This window comes from Balaenoptera borealis (assembly GCF_965194805.1).
Source record: "Balaenoptera borealis genome assembly, chromosome: 7".
Lineage (NCBI taxonomy): Eukaryota > Metazoa > Chordata > Mammalia > Artiodactyla > Balaenopteridae > Balaenoptera > Balaenoptera borealis.
Genome location: NC_138864.1, coordinates 123,001,058 through 123,013,624, shown reverse-complemented (window position 1 = coordinate 123,013,624; position 12,567 = coordinate 123,001,058). Strand labels below are relative to the sequence as shown.

At 37.2% G+C, this 12,567-nt stretch overlaps 1 protein-coding gene across 15 annotated transcripts in view; it reads left to right on the top strand.

Annotated features, from left to right (window-relative positions):
- The window catches only part of EZH2 (enhancer of zeste 2 polycomb repressive complex 2 subunit), a 63,215-nt gene that overhangs the window by 28,194 nt on the left and 22,454 nt on the right, over positions 1–12,567 (top strand). For 9 of the 15 annotated variants that reach the window (XM_082400481.1, XM_082400482.1, XM_082400469.1 and 6 more), the window contains 2 exons: positions 8,740–8,856; positions 12,438–12,558. In XM_082400481.1, the coding sequence (XP_082256607.1) occupies positions 8,740–8,856; positions 12,438–12,558 (238 nt within the window). Of the gene's footprint in view, positions 1–4,654; positions 4,719–5,200; positions 5,380–8,739; positions 8,857–12,437; positions 12,559–12,567 lie in introns of all 15 variants that reach the window. The other 6 variants (XM_082400471.1, XM_082400470.1, XM_082400480.1 and 3 more) reach the window with 3 other exon arrangements.

The window sequence follows — 12,567 nt, the reverse complement described above, 5'->3', positions numbered from 1 at the left end:
TCACTCAAGTCTTCTACTTTATTCCCTTCTGTACTTGTAGAAGGGGATAAGCTCAGTTTTAAAATGACCAATTTTATCTAGGTTATTTTAGTAAAGAAAGTCTGACAAGTTTACTATCTGATCTAATGAAGTGACTGCTGTAGATTCTGACTTGAGATCAAGGAGCCCCGCAGTCGACCTGGAGACCACATCTTTAGTCTGTTGTTTCCTTAATGCATGCTTTTAGGAGACTTGTGGGTACTTATTTTTTGGTGTTGAAGTTACAGAACCTAAGCCGTGTTGCCCATAGGATCTTAATACAGAGTATGTGTCTATTTTCTCTTTTTAAAAATACTTCTGACTTCTTGAAGACAGTCACTGTAATATATGTTACATATATTTCCTTTGCTCTTCAGTTTATCTTTTTAAGGAGCATTCAGCTTAAAAATGTTATGAAACGATACAGGCCAAGGGATATACGCCGTATTGCCATAATATGTGGTTGTTTGTCAGAAAATTATTTCTAGGTGACATTCATTACTTTGTCTCATCAGTCAGTAAAGAACTTTATCTTCTGTAAGTCTGCACATTGGTAATCATGTTCTTTAATGTGTCTGTTTTTCCAGTTTTGATGAAGAAGCTGGTTTAGGAGTTACTCTTGTAGTTCTTACTAGTGCATTTCTTTTTGTGCATTTTCCATTTCTTGCTGAAAACAACAAGGCACTTTTCCCTTTCATTGAGTCTTCATATCAAGATTTTTATTACTTGTATGTATTATGACTGTGAAAGGGAGGCTTGCTCAAATGATGTCTGTCTTCTGGGCAAGTGGTGTGATTGGTTTAATAATTTAAAAATATCCTGCCAATATGCATTTTTAGATTCCCAGGAGAATGTAATGTTCTTGTAAGAATTCTGTGTCTTGTTTACTAATGAAAAGAGTAAGAAAAGTGGGGCTTCTTCAGAATGTTTAGCATACAACAAGCAGCATCAGAAGGACCTCCTAGTCCTCATATTCATGAAGAATTAAAAGTCTTTTGGACTTTTCAGTACGTACAGGTTTGCTCTTCCTATTGATATCTTAAAATTTTAAGTTCATCACCTATCATTTGATATTTGCAAATGAATTTTTTTCGGGGTGGGGGGGCTTCTTTCATGACACAGAATGTGTAAGTTCTTTCGTAAGTTTGCAATTTGGGCTTATTTTTGTTGAAGGAGAAGAAAAACATTGTCTTGTTTACCTGTAAACACTTGATTGCATTATTTATTGACGTGGTAATGCACTTTCCTCAGTTAATTGTAAATAGAAATTTAGTTACTATACACAAAGAAGAAATAACATGCTGGTGTACCCAGTGTGTAGTGGTCTTTACTTAAATATACTCCCAACTTTCAACACAGTAACATGCTTTCTTTCCTTTGTGAGTTTCAGGATTACAGGACCAGTATGTCCTGCCCAGCATTTGAGCAGGTGTGGCAGGGAGCTGGGTCATTTTTCTCATGTCTTAGACATTGATGAGTGGTTCTCCCAGGTGTGTGTCTTTACTCTCAGTCTGAACATATCCATCCTTTCTTGGTTCCTCAAGGAACTGGTTTCTTAGTTGCTTTCTGCTGCTCTTTGTCTCTGAACCATCTGTTGGTTGAATCTTGTGTTAACTCTGCCAGTCCTTCCTGCCCATGTCACTTTTTCAAATCACGGCAGCCTTTGCTTTCCTTTCTGGCTTTCTTTCGGCTGAAATAGATGGAATATTACTTAAATGACCATAAGGAGGTGTTCCTTTGCTTTTGAAAGGAAGCTAATATAAGCATTTTATGCTTTTCTGAAAAGGCCATTTAGAAAAAAGAAAGATCACTTCTGTTGTTTGAGTTTATATATTATTATCATATATTAAAGATATATCATACACGTAGGATGTTTGAGTTCATATTTTAAATTTAAGATTATATATCTTAAGTTTAAAAAGTGAACTTTTCAAAAATGTCAAATGTTTATTTTGTACTACTAAATAAACCAGAAGTTGTGTTTAATTTGCTGTTTTTCTCCAAGAACACTGTGTATACAGTTTGTGTTTTAAAATTTATTGTTAAATTGACCATTACAAAGATCAAGTCTGTCCTCAAAATACAAAACCAAATTTTGACAGCTGTTTTGAAAACAAACAGAATGAACCAAAACTCAAAGAAATGCTTATCTAGTCTGCAATGTTAAAAAGTGTTCATTGCTCTGAAGAAATAAGAAAATTTTATTAGACCTAGAACTACTATCACAATTTAGCTTGATAATTTGGATTGACTTAAATCCACTGCTTAGGATTCTGTTTTATCTTCTCTTACTAGATTTTGTAAAAGAATATTATTTGAGTACCATTTTGAGAGGGTTGGGCAGATTTCATGAGCTACCTTGGCAACCGATGAGGCACTTTCAATACTAGCTAATGTGAATATCTGTTGGGTTAATGAAACTTTTGTTCTTTATCTTTTTCTTCAATTAAAAGGTCATTGTAAAATATTAACTGTAAAAATTCAAATAACACAAATATATGAAACAGGAGCAAAAGGTCCTGTCCGTCCAAGCCCTGTGACTTTTATTCTCTCAGATTTCTTTTTCTATAACATGTTAATTATAATGATAATATATATTTTATTTTAAAAAGTTATTCCCAGATAAAACATGCCTGCCTTTTGGGGCCATCACTTTACATCTGTCCAGGTCTTCAGTATCTTCAACAATGCACAGTGCTTGGTCCTGTGGATTTACCATAATTAATTGCCCTATTCATAATTGATGAACATTTAGGTTTTTATTTTTTCCTTTTGCAGTTAGCATTTCAGTGAATATCCTTCATACACATCTTTGCATCTTTTGAGTAATTTTGTAGGAAAAGTTTCTAGAAACAGTATTACTAGGTCAAGAGGATATGCATATTTAAATTTTTAATAGCTATTACCAGATTGACCCCCAAAAGTTTTACATTTACACTCTCACCAGCTGTTTATAGTGGGGTCTGTTTATCTATATTCCCAACATAAAATGTTAATCTTTGTCAGTGTGATAGGTAAAACATTATTGTAATTTGCTCTCCTTTTGTTAATCAGTGAAGTTAATTTTAAGTACCTATTGTTTGTTTATATTTCTTTTATGAGTTGGCTGTCTTGGATCTTTTAAAATTGGGTTGGACTTTTTCTTATGATTTTTAAGGACTTTTTGTATATTATAAATACTAGTTTTTAATCATCTGTTCTGCAGATTTTCCCCCCCATTTTCATGTTATTTCTGGTATGTTTTGGTTATACAGAAGTTTTAAATGTTTATGTAGTCAAATTAGAATTTCTTCTTCTGATTTCTGTGTTTCTTTAAGGCTTACAAAGCCTTTCTCCACTTCAAGATTATAAATTATCCATCTTTCCTTCTAGTTTTCATTTTTATATTTTAACATCATTTAACCTATTTGGAATTTCCTTTGGTGTAAAGAGTGAGTGGGGAATTGCGTTTTCAATTTTTTTTTTCTATTTGGCTTTGTTGTTTCAGCACGATTCACTAAATGATCAATCCGTGAGCAATTGGGGAGTGGTTATAAATCTGTTTTGCAAAGATCAGCAGAATTGGCCTGTGTGATTTGGTGGTCACGGAGCAGGTTTAGCACCTGAGCAAGGGCTTTGCGCTTCTGAGACTACGGTCCGGTGGCCGTCCTGCCTTTTTACCTTAGCCAATGGCTCTGCTGCTCTGTGGCGTTCAGCCCCACGTCCACTCACGGGAGCGAGGCTTCACAACGGCTGTGCTGCCACAGCTGATGGAAACCATGACTTTATTCTTTGTTCTGCTTCTTAGTTTTTGTTTACTTTCTTTTTTTTCAATGATAGAAATGGTCTTATTTGCCACTCGCAGGACTATTATTGAATTAGGTTCTTGAGTTTGCATGTCATGGACAAACGTGGCTCTGGTTACGTGCTTTACATGCCGCGTTGGGTGTTTTTGTAGTTTTACCAACTTATGTCCTGTGACTATTGTTCTGTTTCTGATCTCCAGGATTTTAGCAAAACTGCAGATTATGAGGAGATGATTTACCCTAACAGCCCTCTTCAGACCCAGACTGCATTGGGTTTTTAGTAGTTACTATATTAACTAGGTTTATAGATTTATGACCTCTTTACTCGGGCTCAGGCTTCTGAAGCTAGGACGCAGGGAAGAGCTTTCAGGGTCCAAACTTCCTGAAACTGTTCTTCACATGTTACCTGTTCTGTGCGAAATGCTGTATGTGCCCCCCCAGCCCCGCCCCGGAAGAAGTGCCGGACTGATGCTTATAGGGTGGCATCTTTCTGTTGTTCTTAAGTGAGCTCAGAGCAGGAGCCTTGTGTTGCTGGTGGAGGTTCCCCCCCGTCCGGACGGCTCTGCAACATACATATCTAGCAGCAGAAATGGAAATAATTTACAGTCTGGCATGAACCACTCTTGTATTCCTTAGCTCCAGTGCCCTTGATTAGCTGCTTTAATTAAGTGTGTCTGTGTCAAGATCTGATCAGGATGTTTTATTTCTGACCCTCTCCTTTAACCACCCTTCTCCTAATCATCCTTGTAAACCTTGTTAGGAACTCACTTCTACTATGAGATTTTCTTGACCCAGACCTGATACTTAACCTCAGTCCAGTTTTTTTCTTCAGTACTTACTTCACATAAAAGCAGTCTGAAATTAAGTTATGTACACTATCATTTTCACCAGAAGGCCTAGCTAATTTAAAACTTGGTGTGTCATCTTTTCTCTACTCAAATCTTGAAGAATATGGGTAGTTTCAGAAATCATCCTCAGCTTTTCCCTAGAGTTGGGTGGCAGCTGATGCTTTCTTTCATACACCTTAGATGTGAGACAGTTCCTTATTGTTTTTACTCGGAAAAGCTAAAGGATATTAGACAACATCACCAGTTCGTTGTGTCTCTGGCTTGAATTAAATGGACCAACCAGGATCCAAGAATAATTTTAGCTTGGCTAACTGAGTGTATTTTTTCCCCCTACTATACGGAAGTCGGACCTAACCCTTCTAATGTTAAAGATTGTTGAGAGACCGGATGGCTATGACTGTTGCCCTTTGGGATGTCCCACTGTAAGATGGGGAGTCATACCTACCTCCTAGGGTAGTGGTGAATTTTAAAGAAGTTAACTTTGGTAAAGTCTCTAGCACAGTGCTTGGCACATAGTAGGGTGTGTTAATTTCTTTCCCTTCCCTGCAGGCCATTCACCTGCTCTTCCCTCTACGATTTTCCATAACACAGTTTTTACTTGGAACCAGCCTTCTGCCAAGAGTCTCAGTTTGGTTGTGTACTCCTACAACTACTATTTTTGGCTTGACTTCCCTCTCCAGCTCCCAGTGGTCCAGCCACACAGTCGCCTATTGTACCAGCTGGTTGATGTAAGTCTATCCATCCTCAGAGGAACCTGGTTACTTACCAGTAAGCTGTGTTTCTCTGAAAATGTAGCATCCTTGGTAACTAATAGAGTTGTTTTCTTTCTTTACCATCAATGATGGATTACCTACAACAACTTCCTTGTGTGATCCTCAAGTTGGAACTAGAATTAGAGAATTTAATTTGTTGATATAGGTCTCCTAGTGAGTTCCTGAGTCCAAGACATATGACTCTGATCAGGTAAAATGCTGTGGAGACCCATGAGGTCAAAATCCTATTCAGTGCTCTGAGTGATATGAGACAATGATATAAAGTGTCAAGGATGATACATTTTCAAAGAAAAAAAGTTACTGGTAAGTAACTGGGATTTTTGAGTAATTTTCCTGTAAGTCAATAAATAAGAATTCCCAAACTTGTTTTACCAACAAATGCTTTTGCATTTGAATATTATTTCATAAATGAAAGGGATATGGTTATTAGTTAAGGTTAATAGTTAAAGAATGGGGTAGGTTTCTAGAGATACTACATAGATAATGAGGTGGGTATAGACCTTCAATTTGCTAAATAGGTGTTCTCTTAGCTTTAAAAAGAAATTGAAGTCGAAGTCTCCATTAGGGACAAATCAGCAAATGCAGTCGGTTCATTCCGGAAACATTTTTTGAGTGCCTACTCTTTTTTGAGACACTGTGCTGAGTATTGTTGCGAGACAGAGGTAAAACCACACTCTGCCACAGCCGCTTTGAGAGCTTATTTCCAGCCCCTTGGTGACACTTTTATCACTCAGAATTGAGGTGATGGGTCATGGGGGTATGGCAGGTGTGGGGTTGGAGATAGGACTTAGCGCTGCAGCCTTTGCTGCCTTATTTTCTGTGCTTCTCTAAGTTCTTTCTGTTCACGGAAAAGTCAGCTGACCTCGTTCAGTAGACTCAGAGCATCTTCTCTGTCACTAGAGCAAACAGGTGGAGCAGAGCCAGCGTGCCTCCTGTCTGGTAGTTGAATAGGATATTCAGCTGTCCTCCCGTAAGTGCCACCTTGGATTTAGATATTAAAGCAGGTGAATAAGTCAGAATTGGAGAAGCAGCCACTCCCCCTCGTCCCCCAGGCTTTAAAGGGGGCCAGTCTTCAGAATTAAAATCACAGAATTAATTTACCTCCACCATGTGTAAAACAAAAATCAAAAACTCCAATTTAATTGTTTTGCAGGAAATGAAATTATTTTGTATTTAAAACCACTGGGTAGTGTATAACACTTTATTCCGTAGTTATAACCACTCCTTGCCCCAGAGTGACCTGGTTAATAAGTAACTTAAGAAGAAGGAATGAAGATGTGGTAGGAATAGGACAAGAGGCAGACGCTGGGGGAGGAGATGCCCTGTGACACTGTTGGGTGTCTCTCTTGCACAGCACCCACGGCACGGGCATCTCAGGGTGAGAACTAGAGCACAGGCATGAAGCTTGTGGGTGCTGGAAGCAGACTTAGGCTTCCACCCTGGCTTGGTGATTTCCTGCCTTTCTGACCAGGCAAGTTACTTAACCTCCCTGAGCCTCAGTCTCCTCCTCATTGTGTGAAATCGTGATGCCAAAGGCTAAGATGAGAAGTGGTTAAGAAAATGTATGTAAAGCACTTAGCACAGTGCCTGCAACACAGTACGTGCTCAATAAATGTTAACTGCTGTTATTATTGGACGGATGGATGAGGGATTGCATCAGAGGCCAAAGAAGGAAACAGGGAAAGATTGCGGGTTCTGGAGTTTTAGTAAACTGTTCACACCTTCTTATTTACTTGAGCTATGAGCTTTCTAGTATTATCTTTAATCTTTGCCCTTTTGGAAAGCAAATTAATGGATTAATCACTGTCACAGTTCTTCCTAACTACTCTATCTTTAAACCTTCACTTCCACTGAGGAAGGAACTATTTTTGTGCTGCGGTGACTGTGACTATTGGAAGATTATCCCCCTGGCCTGAGGAAATGCTGAGGGCCAGGTGGGCCTGGATGCCAAAGACTTCCACTCTGATTTCACCAAATCTAGACCCGCGATTTTTAAGTCCTCTTAAATAAAAATGAAACATTTAATAATTATGTGTGTTGTATAGACATGACTTTTTTGGTTTCATTTTACTACTTCAATTCTACTTCTTTTTGCTCTATTTTCATGGATTACATGTCCAGGGTATTTTTGAGAAGGCTCTGGAGACCTGATAATTGGGTAATGGTACTCTTTTAAGAAAAGCTGGATTCCTAGACAGGATGGAAAGTGCTGTGGTATTTGGGCACAGATCTTTACCGTATTTCATCAAGTCAAAGATGCAAACCTTTTAACATTTTAACATCTGAAACTGGCATGCATCTTAGAATCACTATGATAAGAAAGCATTGTGTTATAGTTTAATTGGCAACATTATTTTCTTAATGCTACAGAAGATAATGGTGTGCTTTGAAATTGATGTCATCGTAGATTGGATGAAATATGGTATTTCAGGGAAATATATTTACTTAACCGGTATTAGAAATGTATAGAAATGTGGTATCGTGACAATATGTGTAGTGGGTAAGAGCAGGGGCTCCAGAGTCAGACTTTCTGGGTTTAAATTCTAGCCCTAACAGTGTATGACTTTGGGCCAATTACGTATCCTTTCTCTATCTTAGTTTTCTCACCTGTAAAATGAGCGCTAAGAATAGTCCCCATCGTACAGCGCTGTAATGAGGACTAAATATAAGACATGTAAGTGTTTAAAATAGTGCCTAGCACATAGAAAGTGCTTAATAACATTAGCTATTATTGTTAATAATTTAGAGATTACACTTCTGCAGAATTGATTTGAATCCATTTCGTTGTGATTGAAATTCAGGTCTATTACCTTTAATATTTGTGTATCATCTGATAATATCAGCAAATGACACTTGGGTTTTTAAAAAGGGAAGGTAAAGGTAAGAAAGGTTACCTAACAAGTTTCTATATTCTTATTAAGTAAGATTTAAGTGGCATATTTGGTGTATATATATATAGTATTATTCCATGTGGATGAGATGTAAATGAAATTAAGCAGTGAGGTAGAAAATTTATAGTGAAAGCAAGGAGCAGTTAATCTGAGGCCAACCTAAATATAATATTTGATTCTTATTGATACTGGTAAGTATGGAAAGGGTTGGAAGGTTTTGAAAATTTGCAAAATCTGAAGCTTTTTCTATCACTAAGTAAAAGAGAGGAGAGAATCCTTTTTGGTTTTTATGAACATACCGTCTCAGTAAAGAAATTTCTTTTTCAAAATGCTGTAAGTAGGCAACATCTCTTTATAATATGATGCCTACAGCTTCAGGTTGTCCTTTTATTCTTACAAGTCAATTTTATTTTTTCTGTTCTAGTGTTCGGTGACCAGTGACTTGGATTTTCCAACGCAAGTCATCCCGTTAAAGACTCTGAATGCAGTTGCTTCAGTACCCATAATGTATTCTTGGTCTCCCCTACAGCAGAATTTCATGGTATGTAAATAATGTGTCTTCTTATTTGGTAATCACTTCTTTTAAATACAAAAGCATAGATAATTTTCTTGTCAAGGTGAGTTAAGATAGTGTAAGTAAAAATAGCTATCGAAATGGGAGTACTTAGAGTAATTTTTTAAACCAATTAATACATGTATTTTTAAGCCTTTTCAGTGTTGATGTTGCTCTTTTCTTAGTCCTTTCTAGTTAAAACATTCTCCAAAGGAAAAGTATGAAGCAAAAGCCATACCTGGGATTAAAAATATATTTAAAAGATGAAGCGTATAGTTTTTATCCTTGAAGATGTTAGTCAGTATCCTGCAATCTCAGTCTGACTTTGAGGTTTTGTTAATTGAGAACGTATTATTTAAAACAATTTTAGGCAGCATGTTATTAAATGATAATGTACACTATGAAATATTCTCAGGGCAAGGTTAAGCATTTTTCCACAGATAACACGGGCACAATAGCTTTTGTAATGAAATGCTAGTATTTAATTCTTTATAGAAGTAGGATGAAGGAGGATGGAACAAAAGAGAAATTTGAGTATGCATTCTTGACTTGTGTTGTTAAATTAAAAATACATAGTTTTATTACTTAGTTGGTATATAAAATAATAGGGCTATTACAGTGTTGATGGAGGTCCTTGGTGAGCCTACTTTAGAGAATTACCTGCTAGATTTTTAAATAAATAGATGTTTCTAATGTCTTCAGTAACTTTGCTGTTAAAAATTTTGCAGTGGAGGCTTAAAGGCAAACTTCAGATTCTCTTCTGCCATTGTGTATTTTTGTGCATTTAAGGCTTTATTCAAAAACATATTGTTTGAGAATCATGTTACAGGAGCTTCTGGGAGGGTTCATATTTTCACAGACTGAAATGCTGAAAGCATATAGTGTTTAAAGTTGTCAATAAATTTTACTTCTGTTTTTTAAACCATTTTAAAAAATTGAAGTATAGTCAGTTTATACTGTTGTGTTAGTTTCAGGCGTACAGCAAAGTGATTGTTTCAGATTCTTTTCCATTATAGGTTATTACAAGATATTGACTATAGTTCCTTGTGCTATACAGTAGGTCCTTGTTGTTTATTTTATATATAGTAATGTGTATATGTTAACCCCAAACTCCTAATTTATCTCCGCCTCCAAAGGTGTCAATAAATATTATGAATCATCCATGGGTTTTGCTGGTGATGAAAGCTAGGTCAGGCAAGCTGTCTTTATTATGGCTAGGATATATTTTGAGGTGCAAAGGTTATCTGGTTATAATTGGGAAGACAAAATAGCCAATTGTCATTTAATTTTGGCTTGTGTCCAAAATAATTAACTCTCCCAGTTTAAATGGGATTAGTGCAGGTGAGGTGTGATGGCAGCTAGACTCATTAGTTGTATATAAGCTTGACCCTGAATACAGCAATAAATACATTAACATCTAAATTTTCATTTTATACCCCATATGCACTTTTTCTCCCAGTTTCCCTTTTCCTTGTTTGTCTAAGGTACCGTTATCTTTTAAGAACTCTGCAGTTATCCTAAATTTGTTATGTAGGAATAATTTGAAAAATTTCCCTTTTTTTCCTGTTTCCTGCCTGCTCCTACCGTGTGTGTGTCACGGCCTTTTGCCGGCGTATTCCTCCCTGTCGATCATGGGCCAGCCTAAGGCACCTCACACTTAACATTTCATCTTAGCCAAAAGGCCGAGAAGCGGTAGGCACCTCACACTTGACATAGTTGCCATGTCCTCCCATCAGTCTTAGCCAGTCCATTCTGTTTATCAGAATTATCTTTCTGAAATACTATTTTTAACCAATACCTTGTTCAAAGGCCCCTTAAGACTTAGACCTATCCTTGTTTTAGATTAGTCTCCATATTTAGATATGGACTTCAGAAACTTCATGTCTTTATAATTACTGTCTTTTAAATTTTTTATTGAAAATTCTCTTCCCCCATGAATGTCAGCTTCCTTTCCCTTGTTTCTTTTTTTTTAAAAATAGATTTATTTATTTACTTATTTATTTTATTTTTGGCTGCGTTGGGTCTTCTTTGCTGCACGCAGGCTTTCTCTAGTTGCGGTGAGTGGAGGCTACTCTTCGGTGCGCGGGCTTCTCATTGCGGTGGCTTCTCTTGTTGTGGAGCATGGACTCTAGGTGCGCGGGCTTCAGTAGTTGTGGCTCGTGGGCTCTAGAGCGCAGGCTTGAAGTTGTGGTGCACGGGCTTATTAGTTGCTCCGCGGCATGTGGGATCTTCCCGGACCAGGGCTTGAACCCATGTCCCCTGCACTGGCAGGTGGATTCTTAACCACTGCACCACAAGGGAAGCCCTCCCTTGTTTCTTAAGTACTCTGTTCTCTCTGAACTTTTCTTTGATTGGCTCTTTGCTGCTAAGTTAGCACCCTCTTTCTTCCCTGTTGTCTTCCAATATAATATATGAGTTGATGAGGTGATGTAAACTCATCTGTCATCTTTATTAGCACTGTCAATTTTGATAGGCGTCTTGTTCATCTTAGTAGTGAACTATGTTGTCATGTAGAGTAACAATCCTATTTTATGAATAAGAGTAAATCCTTTTGGCATAAACTTTAATGAACCATTGATATTTTATATGTCTACAATTTTATTATGTTGAATGTCTCTTAATAATTAGATCATCAAGTGAAGTTTGGAAATCCTTACTTACATTAGTTTTTATTTCCTTTTCCTTTTTTTGGGGTATGGTTATTTATGGGTTCTTTTTTTGTGTAATATCCTTTTTTTAATAAATTTATTTATTTATCTTGTCTTTGCGTTGGGTCTTCATTGCTGCGCGCGGGCTTTCTCTAGTTGCGGCGAGCGGGGGCTACTCTTCGTTGCAGTTTGCGGGCTTCTCATCGCGGTGGCTTCTCTTGTTGTGGAGCACGGGCTCTAGGCGCGTGGGCTTCAGTAGTTGCAGTACGCAGGCTCAGTAGTTGTGGTGCATGGGCTCTAGGGCACAGGCTCAGTAGTTGTGGTGCATGGGCTCTAGGGCACAGGCTCAGTAGTTGCAGTGCATGGGCTAAATTGCTCCGTGGCATGTGGGATCTTCCTGGACCAGGGCTCGAACCTGTGGCCCCTGCATTCACAGGTGGATTCTTAACCACTGCGCCACCAGGGAAGCCCTCGCTGGTTTTGATAAACCATATTTCATCGATCCTAAGAAAACTTTGAAATGTCTGAAATAGGCATGTCTTAAAATTGATGATGAGTCGTAATTTGCAGCATTTTTTCCTTTCTTAGAGAGGTACATAAAATAATGGTAAGTTTTAATGATTGATGACATATTAGATTAGGTAATACAGTATTTTTTCTTAAATTATTTCCCTGTAAACAGTTTGTTTTCTCAGATATACTTATTGATGAGAAGGGTTTTTTACTTCGTTGTGGCTTTTAGAATTTGATGTCTATTATTTTAGATCTGGAGAACTGGGTACAGACATCTACTTATGAAAAAATATTGTTGTATTTCAGTTATATTACATTTACTCTTAAAAAAATTTGATACTTAGGATAAGCCTTAAAAAATTTTGATACTTAGGATAAGCCTGCTTTTTAAATATTTTTTACTTTTAGGTGGAAGATGAAACTGTTTTACATAACATTCCTTACATGGGGGATGAAGTTTTAGACCAGGATGGGACTTTCATTGAAGAACTAATAAAAAATTATGATGGAAAAGTACACGGGGATAGAGGTGAGTCAT